The sequence below is a fragment of the Carettochelys insculpta genome, chromosome 19, assembly GCF_033958435.1.
Source record: "Carettochelys insculpta isolate YL-2023 chromosome 19, ASM3395843v1, whole genome shotgun sequence".
NCBI lineage: Eukaryota > Metazoa > Chordata > Testudines > Carettochelyidae > Carettochelys > Carettochelys insculpta.
Window position 1 is genome coordinate 7753822 of NC_134155.1, and position 13464 is coordinate 7767285.

Sequence of the window (13464 nt, forward strand, 5' to 3'; positions counted from 1 at the left end):
CAGGCCTTATGAGCTGCATAATTCCAGTATTTTGCAGGGCGATGTGGAGAAAGGAGCTTCCCAAAGACCTCAGGGACCATTGAAGCACCAAAAAAATGGGTACAGCCTCAAAGACAAAGCTTTAATTGTCTAGAAGAGATGGGGAAAAATGCCTTTCTCTTCTCCACACTAATGGGTGGCTCCCCTGCAGTGAGGGCAGGAAGAGGGATTCAGACATTACTATTCAGGCATAAGCTTTTATTTATAGTCAGTTCTCAAATTCTCTTAAATAATATAAAAATACAATTACAGTCTTGCGTATTCTAAATGTACAAATATCAATCTGCTTTTCAAATGTGACTTTCAATTCTTTGTATTCAACTGTTAAATAGCTACAGTAAAAAAGAAAATTTCCCATCCATTCATCCCCTATACAAGTGACTACCCAGATGTGGCATTACAGTGCCTTACACAAACATAGCTCTAAGGAAAAAAGGCAGAACTTTGCACTCGCGGTATAAAATCCCTTTCTGAGATATCCAAGACTTAAAATTCACCAAAGGGCTGCAAAAATTTACATTGCATAGCTTCAAAGGATTAAATCAACTGGTTTAATGTAAGACGCTGCATCCCTGCAACCACAGGTGATCGGAATTTAACAGGAGAAACTCGCCTTCACAGTACATTGGGCTTTCCAGTGACAACATACCCTGAACCATTCTAATAATTTTGCTATTTGATAGGAGACAATAAAGGATCGTTAAATCTGCCACTTCACATTTAAACTTCCAATAGGATTCAGGAAGGAATTTTTCATATGGCTGAAGCTAAGCTGTTTTGAATGGAACTTTCCTTTTCCTCTATAGCATCCAATAGCGGCTACTGCCTGAGTCAGGATGCTGGACCACCTTGGGCTAACAGTGTGACCTGCTATGGTAACTCTTAGGTTCCTAAAATCCAAGAGTAGGAGATTTAAAAAATAAACAACCCCTTCGTTGAAAATTGAGCTTAAGGAGAGCAAAGCCAATGTACCACTGTACAATGTACTTGGCTTGGTGAAGTATGCCATGTATCCTGCGGTGCACAGGAGGAGCCCAGTATTGCTTACTGATTAGGGCGTTTTTTAACAGGTTGTGTCATGCCCTGGTGCTGGAGAATATCGCATCCACTGTGTGTGACCAAAAACGTTCCAGTTCTCCCATTTGTGATGGAGCATATAAATATATTACTTTCAGTCTCATGTTGGCACTCAGAAACAGATTTCTATTAGGGGTGTTAAAAGTTAACCATTTAACTGGTAAGCCTCATCCTAAAGGGTCAGGCCAGAGCACCCATCCCACCATGCTCCTGGGCCGGGCTGCTGTGGTGAGGGCTGCTCTGGCCGTGCCGTCACTGGCACTCCACAAGCAGGGTGCTCCAGCCCCGCTGGCGCTGTCTCTGTCCACGGGAGAAGGCCACCACAGCTCTGCTGGGCTGGAGCGGACTGTATAACTGCCCGGCCTCCACCCATTTAATCGGTGAACTGTTTAAAAGTATCATTTATCATTTATCAAGGTACCATTTAACTGGTTAGCCAATTAAATGGGATTTCACATCCCTAATTCCTACAGGTCCTCTGAATGGCTCTGTAAGCCCAGGTGCTGTGTTGATTTTAAAATGCTACGGTTGCAATGAACACATTTTATAGCTTTCGAAAGACAAGTTGTAAGTGACTTTACAAATGGCTGCTCTGTAGCTTTTATATGATATTTATCTTGAGCATTGAGGAAAGGTCCCTGAAATTATTTCTTTATCTATATGATTAACATTAGGAAAAATACCAAGGCTGTGTTGTACAATCACCTGTCATCCAGAGTGTCTGGATGCCAGAGAAGTGCTTGAAGCAGAAAACTAAACCCTCAGAAACCAGGTAATGGATGACAAGTCTTCATGGGCAAAGAAGACGCATGAGGTACATAAGTGTTAGCACCACCAATAATGCCTTTGTAGGAGGCTGTATGACACTGACGCCAAAGCTGTACACCACTCTGCCATTGAGAGGTTGAACAGGTCGGAAATTGTCGGTCATGAGTAACGTTTCATCCTTCGTGAAGTAAAGATTCTTCCAGAAGTTCTTCACCTGCAAACCACCGTACAAAAGTAGTTATTTTTAGGAGGCAGTGAAGAGAATTGTCCCATCTTCAGTCTACAACTCTTTGCACTATGGCATTTCTTTGAATCACAAGAGCCTAGTAGGAGCTTCAATAGAACAAGTGCCCCCCAAAACTTGTCCCCTAAGTTACTGAGAGATGCTTCCTTCTAGCTGAGAGAGACTCCCTAAACTTCCTCTGGGCTCAGCAGCCTGGTTCTGTCTAGTGCAGGCCACCCTGGAAAGACAGGACTTTCCTCTATGTTCAGTGCCTGCCCCTATCCCGCAGATCCCTGTAACACGGCTTGCAGGGTTCAAGATTACAGGCCTCACTGTCTCTGGTTCTTTGCTAGAGTGTAATTCCTGCAACATGAATCAAGACAGCTACCTCCAGCTGTGACGTGCACTGCCTATGTGTCATGTCGCCCACTGCACTGGCTCGCTGCTGGATAGGGGTTGAGTCCTCAGCAAAAACCAAACAACTATCATTCATCTGCTGGCCTCAGGCTGATGGGGTATCACGCTGTTTGCAGAGAAGGAACTGATCCAGGAGGTTGTGAGTTGCCCAAGTGTAAGCCACACACCTGCTGGATGTGGTTCAGTGTCCCATGTAGTGCCCACAAGACCACTTACGCAGAGAAAGAACGAGTCACCTCTACCGACTTAGCTGAACCCGTCAAAGAACCATTCAAGGGATAAGGAAACCTTCTAACAGGCATTTGCCAGCCCCAGGTATGTGCTGGGGGTTTCTGAATTTACTGGGTGAGTGAAGGGAACCTGAGCTTACAATCTGTTTCAAAACGGTTTCGTTGGTGCGTTGTTGAAAGTTATATAATCACACCTCAAAAACCTTGTCATCTCCCCCTTGTCTCCCGGGCTGTCACTGGGGATAGGAACAGCAGTTTAATAGTACTGCGTAGGGCCCTGTACATCCTAGGGACAGCCCGTCCGGCAACTCTCTGAATTACCTGATTTTCGCCAAGCGTGATTGACTCCTTAAAGATTGTCCAGACGACAGTCTCATTGCAGCTGGGTGTGGTCAGGGAGCCGCTGTACCGGTAATAGCCTCCCAGCTTGTCTTTAGGTGGGATGAGAGAGCCCAGGGGCAAAGCGTCCATCCCGGTTTTGTTCCCTAGGAGGAAGATGGAGAAACTTCAGCTGCAGGATTACAGGTGCAGTGGTCCAGCGCCCTTCAATTCTGGCTGCTCCTACCAACTCTGTTGCAGCGCCATCCTCCTAGTCCACTGGGTGAGGCTGTGCGGGGGCTACTGGATGAGCAAAATCAGGCAGGGCTGGCCTTCGTATTTTGGGTGTGAGGCTGTGCTCAGGGCTTTGGGGGCGGGCTGGGAGGTTAACGGGGGGATCAGGCAGATGGCAGGGCACAGCCAGTTGTAGCTGTGGGCTGGGAGGCAGAGCAGGGTGGGGGGTGGAAGACTGGGATGGTGAGACTGAGGGCCAGAGGGGGTTTGGTAGGTGGAAAGGGAGGGCTGGGGGCAGCTGGGGGTGGTCCTAAGCTTGTGTGGCATAGGGTGCTGCTAAATTTGGAGCACCCCTGCTTACGGTGTGTTTGCCCAATGGTGGCCCTGAAGCCACTGAGCCTGCCCTTGCCAAGGCCCCACAGAGCACAGCTCCGTAGTATGGATGGGGTCCTCGGTGTGAGCCTTCCAGCAGGGATGGAAATAACATGTAAAAGCAATTGTGGAGTAACCGATTAAAGGTCGATTGGTTACACGGTGAAATTTTAACCGGGCAACCAAAGGGGCAGGGGATGCTGCAGCACCCTGTAGTTAATGTGGCTCCCCTCTGCCATGACCCTTCACCCAAGGGGTCCCCACTGCTGGGGCCATGGGGCTGGGGGTCCCAGCAGCTGGGCCCTGGGCAGAGTTACACCATTAACAGCAATGGATAAGCATCAAGCATCAACCGGAGAAATGTTTACATCCTCCTCATCACATCCTGCTTCCTCACTTACAATCATTTCAAAGCATCTTCTGAATTTTGGGCCAACCTACCCTTAACATGCTGTCTTGGTGCAGTCGCGCCTCTGTAGGGCTCTCATCAAGACACTCTGAGCCAATGGCAAAGAGCTGTCCTGCCAGGAGAAGCCTGGCTCTGCTGGTGGCAGGAGCTCTGCTGCTGGCATAGCACAGCTGACACAGGGCGTTAGGTCATGGACGGTTCAGACCCTTTATTGACATAGCTCTGGTGTGTAGCCCAGACCTTAGGCTTGATCCTCTTGTCTGTGAATTCAAGGGCAGAACTCACTTCTTGAGTGCAATGGGAGCAGGACTGGCTGTTTTTTAACTCCTAGCTATAACAATTCTCTCTCTCCATAAATGCAGCCCGCCATTGCTAAATCCAGGTTCCTTACCTTTGTGAGCAACATCTTTTAACTTCTCTATTAAAGGGCCATACTTCTGATTTTCTGCACCCACCTGAAACAATATTTTAAGTCAGAAAATGTGTCCATTTCCTTAGATATTTGTCCCCAAGTCACTTTTAACTGATTTGTTAAATAAGAAATGGGCAAGCAAGCTAAACAAAAATCAATGAGTTGGACAGAAGAAAGGCCCTGCGGCCCTGGGTACATGACCAATCTAGCATTTAGTTTAGCCAGATCAGATAACACGAGCTGCCACGAGGCTGCAGTAGGATGGGGATGGGGAGTGAATACACACCCTGGTCCAGGGTGGCGTGTGTACAGTGTGCTGCTTGTGGCATCACTAGTGTTATTCAAGCTGGCAAAATCCAAGCTCGTTCGGGCGTGTCTAGAGGTGCTGCTGTCATATGGCTCTGATTGCAGTGCAGACCTATGCTAAGCCAGACCTACCCGATGTATCTGGACCAGCGTTCCCTGCAAGCTGAACACTTGGGCGGCCACCCAGGAGAGAGTCAGGTGCCACCCAGCTGATAACAGAGTCCCCACAGCCAGCAGCCTGTGTATGTATTGGTGGTACACACTCACACAGGCCTCAGTGCATATAACAAAATATAATCTGCACATGGATTGAAAAAATTAGAGGGAATGTTGAGCTGGACCCCTGTAGCCACTGGGGAACGTTGGGAATTGGCCAGTTTTAGATCCTAAGCCTGCAGCTTGGGCCCAGTTCAGGTAGGTGCTAGTGTGAGATGGCCATTTAAAAAAGAAACCTGGCCGCTTACCTGTATAAAGAAAGCCAGCACGGCCAAGCGGTCTTTATCGTCCGCCCGAGTGGAGGCATCCTCCTTTGTGTGGACAATATGAAGCTGCAAGACAGGCATTAGAGGTCAGTTATTACCCCCTTTTCTTTATAGGCCTTTGTCGTCAGCAAATCCTGGCCCCTTTGCTCTGCCTGGGGTTGTGGAGAAACCAATGGAGGTTGGGCAGGACCACAGCTGTCAGGAGTCATGGTGGAAAATATAGCGCTGGTGACTTTCCAAAGACCTGCATCCAAGGCAGTTCTCTCCATCCTGCCCCACACCTGCATAAGAGCTGAATCTGCAGCAGTTCCACAGTCACTCCATGACCTGAGGGGGAGGGTGATGTCCTCTCACCTGCTCACTGGGTAACCACCTGTCTCAAGCTCACCTGGGTTGTCTAAGGAGCGTAGGTTTTGCTCTCTCTGCTCTGTGAGGAATTTGTACCTAAAGCTGCACAGTCACAACAGAAGTGAGAATAAGCTAGCGTAAAACTAGGAAATACAGGCTGCTGCCTCCTTTGAAGGCTAAATAATGCTGGGGTTCACAGCCTCTCCTCATTTGCGTTTGCCAGGCAAAACCACCAGACCCAGTGGTCTGCACAGGGCTCAACAAACAATAAAGTTTGAGTTCTTTAATTCTCCTCCTGGAGTCTTGCAAAAGAATGTGTTGGTTTATTTCATTCAACATTCAGTTCAGAAGTTGGAGTCAGCGTCACCTACCTCCATAGCATATCTCTCTCCATCTATGCTGTGTTCAGATCCAGGACTTTTTCCTAGCTCATTGCCCCAGTGGAAGTGAAACTCGATAGCCTTGTATTTGTTTCCAAGGCCTCCATTTCCAATCTTTGCTGACCCACTCAGAGAGACTTTAACTGGTAGAAAAAAACAGTTAAAAAGAAAAAAAAAAAGTTTGGGTCTTATTTTAAAAAGAGTTGAAACTAATTGGGCCCTGGGAGACCCACAATGTCCCAGAAGTTCAAAGGTTTTCGATTCAGTTCTTTGGCTCATTCCTTCCTACAGCATGACCTAGGTGAATGACCTTTAGATTACGATCTGAATCTGAACTCTTCTGAGTACCAATTCAAATGTGAATGGAAAGGGGAACTGTCCAATTCTAGATCCAGGCCCCAAGGCTAAGTGTGCAGATACTTGAGTTCTGTTCTTAATCCTGCCAGTGTGATTTGCTACGTGATCTTGTTCTAATCTCTTAGGCCCTTTTTTGCAAAAGTACTGAACAGAGGCCAGAGACTTTAAATGGAGCCACAACACTCTTATAGCTCAGGCTCTCTGAGCCTCAATTCTCTTATCTGTGAAATGGGGATAGTGATTTATAAATGAGAAGTATTCTGTATTGCAATACATGCATTATAGTTGTATTTGCCTTGTTGAAAGATCGCAGTACAGAAATAGTGGGATGATTTTTTTTTTGGTCCATTAAGAGGGTTAAAGCCACACTAAGGCTATGGATACACTATAGATGTTATTTCAGGATACTTTTGTATCCTAACTTGGCAACCCTGTGGCTAAACATCACACTTGAAATAGCAACAGTAATTTGAGTGCAGTATTACCGTTCCAGTACCCCTCATCATACGAAGGGTAGCAGAAACTTCGAAATAGTCTCTCCTTTCGAATTTCAGTGCCATGTGGACGGCACCAAGTTCAAAATAAGTTAACTCAAAATAAATTACTCAGTTTACATTGTGCAAGTTGCCTAAGTTATTTTGAGTTACAGCTACAGTATAGCCCTAGCCTAAGTGTTTTAAAAAAATACAAAATATTTTTGTTGACTTGATAACCTGACCCAACAAATCACTTCCGCAAAATATTTCTTCTCATAGACAGACAACCTGGAAGAACTTTAAAGCTGAGTCAGTAAATAGCTAATTAATCAGATCTTGCCAATGAGTTCCATCATATAAACACTGGAAATGTTGCTGATAGCAATTAAGGAGATAATAAAACCCAGCCAATAGATAAACCTCAATCATAGCAATGTTGACATAACTTACCTGTATGCCCATTATTTGCTATGGTCCAAGAGGAGGATTCTTTGGTATCATAGCCTTCAAAAGTAAATGGTTTCAGATCCTCCTTGAACTCTGCTTTGTGGGTGACAATATTGATAGGTGACTGGTTGTCTTTTCCACACTCTTCATTCACTTTATCCCAGTGACGGGGCTCTGTGCAAGAAGAAGGAAAATGGCTCTCATAGAAGTGACTTTATCCCAATATGGCCAAAGGTCCATTTAGCCTAGCTTCTTGAACCCTGACCGTGGCCAATGAAAGGCACCCCAGAGGCAATGAATAGAACAGGCAAATGCCAAGGGATTCATCTCCATCACTCATTTCCAGCTTCTGACAGAGGCTAGGGAGGCCATTCCTACCCATCCTGGCTAACAGCCATTGACAGACCTATCCTCCATGAATTTATCTAGCTCTATTTTGAAGCCTGTTAAAGTCCTGATCTTCACAACATCTCTGGCAGGGAGTTCCATGGGTTGACTGTGTGTTATGTGGTCTGTGAACTGGGGGACAGTTGCCCCGGGGCCCAGCATTTCAAAGGAGCCCAGAGCTGCAGGCCCCTCTGAAGGGCCATGGTGGCGCTGCTACACATGGCTGTGAGCAATTGTGGTGGCAGTGCTGTGGTCTGGGCAGCGCTGAAGGCTGAATGCCCTAAGCCCCACCCCTTCTGCCCTTGGCCCTGTCCCTTTTGGGCACAGAGATAGCCCCCCCGCCCGACGTTGCCCCTGGGCCCATGGCAGCTGTAGGCCATGCTGTATGTGAAGAAATACTGCCCTTTGTTGACTGCCCCTTGGCAAATCTACGTTTGCTTTAGAGGTTGGGAAGATCCTTTCAATGCAGAATTGAACAGGGAGGTTCCTTGACATGGTTGCAAAATATTTAAAAGTGCAAACAGTTAAATGTGCCCAAATGACAACGGACTGGTGCAGCTGGAAAAATGTGAGCTGATGGAGCGTGTAACAATGCCCAATTGAGGGGGGGAGCGTGCCAGCGTCAGACATAACTAATTGATCAATTCCCTTGGAGTTAATTCAAAAGGGATGGATGGGGCAGGTTTAAATTGCAGATCCACGTCCTAGTGCTTGCTGAAGGCAACAGCAGGAGCCAGGAACGCCCAAGTTCTGGTCATAGTATGTTACACCTCAGCCTAGGTGAGACTAGACACTGTAGGCTTGGTCTACACTAGGCAGGTAAATTGATTGCAGATATGCAATTCTAGCCTTGGCAATTGCATAGCTGGAATTGATTTATCTTGAATAGGCTTACCTGTCTGTCCTGCTTGTCCCATCAACCTCCCTCATTCTTTGTGATAGGGAAGAGTACAGGGGTCAACTGCCAAGCCCTGATAGGTTCATTTTCTGCATCCCAACCAGGTGCGTGAAATTGAATCCCTGAAGATTGACCCTGAGCAGGTCGATCTTCTGGGTAATGTAGACACAGCCTATGACTAGTTTAGGAGCAAAAAAGGGAGTCTTTGTGCTACTGGCTGTTGTATAATTGGGGTGTAGTAAAACAAAGTGGAAAAATTCCAGTTAGAAAGCAAAGCCCTTTTGTTGTAAGTTCCTTTTATACTGGCAGGTTTATCTTCGGCTAAAACAAAATTGGTAGTCATAACAAACACTGGAGTCATTAAAATATCTTGGCCCCCTTCTCTCACATAACCTAGTAATCATTTAACTTGACTGGACTGGTCTTTCCTCTTTCTGAAGCCAGCCAGTCAATCCAATTCACTGCATTGACACCAATTTTATTGCACCTGTGCCCAGTAGTGATGAATTTGGCCATAGAATGGAGGCATAAGATACAGCCTCTGAGTATAACGGAGAAGCCATGTGCTGCTTCAAGCTGTTGTGTGGAGATCTGCATCACTACAACAAGTGGGCCCTTTGTTAAATAGGCACGGTACTAAACCGATTTAAGAAATAAACTGCTTTAAATTACCTTCACAGTCGGAAAGAGTGCTCTTTTGGGATAGGTAGCACCATTCTTTTTCACCTGCCACAGAGAAATTAACATTTCAGACACACTTCGCCAAGTTGCATTACAATGAGAAGATCACTGGAGGATTCATTGGTTAACCTGAGAATGATCAGACACAGACCTTGGCTCTGCAATGGTGAGCTGAGCAAAGAGCTAGCTGGCCAGCCAGGTTTGACTCCAGTTCCTTATTTCCAGCTGCTAAATTGCTTTAAAAGAAAGCTAAAAGTGCATAGGGGTATTCCCACTGTACGACTCAGTGCTGACAGTGGCCAACACTAGATGCTGCAGAAAATCTAAGAACCCTGCTGCAGAGAGGTGGGATAATCTCTCCCCCACCCCCATTAGGTCCGTTCCTGATCCTGATACAGCTAGCATCCACCCTGAAACAAGTAGTTTAATATCGCTTCCAAAAACTGCATTAGAATTAACTATTATAACTCTGGGTATTCTTGTATAAATGTCTAATCACTTTCTGAATCTTGCTAAATTCTGGACTTCAATTACTGGTTGTGCAAGGAGTTCCACAGTCTGACTATGCTTTGTGTGAAAAAAATGTTTATTTTTCCCACTTTCAAATTTGACGTCCATTAATTTCATGTAATGTCCTTTTGGTTGTGTGTACAAGAAAGCTCATGTCATTTTAACCTAGCAACCTTTTAAAAATGATACAATAGTGTAAGGAATTTTCTTAAGAAATGAAAAACTCTCCTCATGCCACCATTTCCAAGATTTTCCCTGGGAAGCATCTTATTCTTACTCTCTCAGGCCTTGCCTGTGCTACAAAGTTAAGGCAACAGGCTGCTTTGTGTCACAGGTTGATGGCTACCCTTAAACTTATCTCCGAATTGGCAGAACCCCTGAGCCTGATAACGAGGCGAGAGAAAAGAATTCAGGATGACTTTCAGTGAGAGCTTTCTCACTAGTGCTGCATGACCCTGTGAGCAAAAGGCCAAGAGGGTGAACTTCGCAGACAGACTAAAACCAGGCAGAGCGATCAGGAGCAAGGCTCCGGAATTTCAGAAGGAAATGGAGACATAATGGACCTAATGGAGCTTCTCCATCAGCAAATGGACATGCAGAGTCATACTGTAGGGATGGTGTGGTGTGATGGCAGAAATAGCTGTAGCGTGGTATGAGCTAATGGATCAGCTTTTAAAATGGAAAAATCCCTTAAAAAGAGACTCGCAAGTTTTTCCCCATGATTTGACACATTCAAAACCAACTATAGTAATTGTTATGCCAACCTGACGTCACTGAGTGGGGAGGAGTCACCTGGCCCCCCCTCACCTGTCCACAGTCAGATGTGACTCTCAGCCAGCAGGGAGAACAGAAGGTTTATTAGTTGACAGAGATTCAGTGTAGAACTGACTTGTCAGCCCAGACAGCAGAAGCAAGCAGCACAATCCATCTTGAGGGGAGGGGCTCCATGAGGGTCTTCCCTGCTACCTCCCAAGCCAGCTGACAGCCTCACTCCTGGGATGTTCAGAAACAAACAGCCAGGCCCCTCCTCCAGCCTGCTTCTGGGGCACCTGGTTGCATGCCCTCCCAGGCTCAGCTTACAAAGGGCATGGCCATTGTGTATGTTCAAGAAGCTATTGCACCCGAAGCTCCCATCACCACCTAGGTATTGGTGCAGTATCTAGGAAAACTGAGATGTGCTCAAGGTTACTACCGTAGCACCTACATGCAATTTAACAAGGGGAATAAAATCCCTCCCAGTCCCCGCTTCATCACACCCTATATTACAGCTCTGCACATACTGGAGGCGTCTGCTCACAATACTCAGAATACTAATGCAGAGCTGTGCAGGCGCTTTGCTTTTGAAAGAGGTGGAAGGCAGGGCTGGATTGTGTGATTTTTTAGAAAAGGTATGAAACTTAAGGACTATAGATGATATTTTGGGATGGTTGTTGTAACCATGTCTGTCCCAGGATACTGGACAGACAAGGTGGGTGAGGTCATATTTTTTATAGGACCAACTTCTATTGCTGAGAGAGACAAACTTTCAAGCTTACTCAAAGCTCTTCTTTGGTCAAGGAACCTAATTCAGAATGTAATAGCTAATCTAATTAAGTAAAATATATACATGTTGAACCTCTCTGGTCCGACACACTCTCTTCTAGCAACATCCATAATCTGGCATGACTTTAGTTAGTCGGAAAACCTCTTTTCATGGGTGTGACCAAGTTTCCTGTGGTCCCGTAAAATTTGTTTACAGCCGCCAGTTGCGACTCTCAGTGCTCTGTGCTGTTATTTAGCTCTAATTTACTCCTCAGTGTCTTCTATGAGCCCAGTGAGCAGTGAAGGGTTGATAATGGTGCTAGACAATATTGACCTCTCGTAGTCTGTCAAATTCTCTCATTCAGTACTGGTCAGGTCCCAAGGTGCTGGACTAGAGTGTTTCAACTTGTATTATAAGAATACATTCTACATTTTAATTGGAACTGCTATAATACAGTTTTGCATTGACCTTTATGATGAAATAATTGGGTTTTTAGCTACATCTTAATTTGGCAGGAAAACTCTCTGCATGCAACATTTTTGACCAGTTCTACCAAACATTTAAAGACTTCCAGAGCCTCACGCTGTTTAGCACTGGCTTTCTCGAAACTGATTGCATCTTCTTCCACTGAAACAATTGCCACACTCCTGCATTCGCTACCCAACACCTCCTCTTTGGTATGAGACATTAAGAAGCGATGTTATAAATAAGGCATGTGATGGCTGGCTAACTTAATCCAAAGAAGCTTAATTAATAAAGATCTAGCAGATCCTGACCAAGCCAACTTGCATGACATTTGAGAACACTGTTGTTGAATATCCATTACTGTTGCAGAGATGAACACCTGCCAATGTATCTTTGGCCTCTGCAGCGAGCACAACAGTTCAGCATGTGTTTTTACAGTTGCTGCGCCTCTTTTACATAGTTTTGCAGTGAACTCAATGTGCAGCGACAGCTTCCTGCTGAGTGTATTTTCACATGAGCTTCTGGAAAAGAATTACCTCACTTAAGCCGTGTCTACATGTACATGCTACTTCGAAGTAGCAGCACTAACTTCGAAATAGCGCCCGTCACGGCTACACATGTTGGGCACTATTTCGATGTTAACATCGACGTTAGGCGGCGAGACGTCGAAGCCGCTAACCCCATGAGGGGATGGGAATAGCGCCCTACTTCGACGTTCAACGTCGAAGTAGGGAACATGTAGTCGTTGCGCGTCCTGCAACTTCGAAATAGCGGGGTCTGCCGTGGCGGCCATCAGCTGAGGGGTTGAGAGACGCTCTCTCTCCAGCCCCTGCGGGGCTCTACGGTCACTGTGTGCAGCAGCCCTTAGCCCAGGGCTTCTGGCTGCTGCTGCTGCAGCTGGGGGTCCATGCTGCACGAACAGGGTCTGCAACCAGTTGTCAGCTCTGTGGATCTTGTGCTGTTTAGTGCAAGTGTGTCTGGGAGGGGCCCTTTAAGGGAGCGGCTTGCTGTTGAGTCCTCCCTGTGATCCTGTCTGCAGCTGTTCCTGGCACCCTTATTTCGATGTGTGCTACTTTGGCGTGTAGATGTTCCCTCACTGCGCCTATTTCGATGTGGTGCTGTGCAACGTCGAAGTTGAACATCGACATTGCCAGCCCTGGAGGACATGTAGACGTTATTCATCGAAATAGGCTATTTCGATGTCGCTACATCGAAATAAGCTACTTCGAAGTAGGCTTCACGTGTAGACGTAGCCTTAGAGGGCAACCTTTGTTCAGAGATGAAATGATTGTTTTACCTTTGTCTGCCCAGAAATTTTCTGACTAAGGCCAATGCATGTGTTAGATGGAGCTGAGAATGCAACACGTCAAACAAAAGTTGGGACTCCCTCTCACACCTACCACTTCACGTATTGTGAGTGTGAGGGGCTGGCTTTTTCCCCATATTTGTACAGCACCTTGCGCAGGGAGGTGTTCCATGACTGCACCTCCTAGGCGTAACTGCTGCATAAAATATTAGTATTCAAAGAGATTTAGAACTGAGGAATGCAAGTGTAACTGCCCACAGGTGGATTCGACCCTGGTACCTCAGGAGCTTAGTGCTTGTCAGACCCTCCCCCACAAACAAACAGACAGCAGCATATACAGCAAAAACAAAAGGAAGTAATTTAATCAGGTATCATAGCAATGAAAAAGTAACATTGTATG

General features: G+C 46.1%; 1 protein-coding gene across 2 annotated transcripts in view; it reads right to left on the reverse strand.

Moving 5' to 3' along the window:
- Positions 1 to 226: 226 nt before the first annotated feature.
- CA4 (carbonic anhydrase 4) overlaps positions 227 to 13464 on the reverse strand; it is a 33337-nt gene continuing 20099 nt past the window's right edge. For both annotated transcript variants that reach the window (XM_075013871.1, XM_075013870.1), the window contains exons 2-8: positions 9253 to 9306; positions 7299 to 7469; positions 6007 to 6158; positions 5270 to 5353; positions 4479 to 4542; positions 3076 to 3239; positions 227 to 2098 (exon numbers count right to left, since the gene is read on the reverse strand). In XM_075013871.1, the coding sequence (XP_074869972.1) occupies positions 1907 to 2098; positions 3076 to 3239; positions 4479 to 4542; positions 5270 to 5353; positions 6007 to 6158; positions 7299 to 7469; positions 9253 to 9306 (881 nt within the window). In that variant the 3' untranslated portion in view covers positions 227 to 1906. The remainder of the gene's footprint in view (positions 2099 to 3075; positions 3240 to 4478; positions 4543 to 5269; positions 5354 to 6006; positions 6159 to 7298; positions 7470 to 9252; positions 9307 to 13464) is intronic.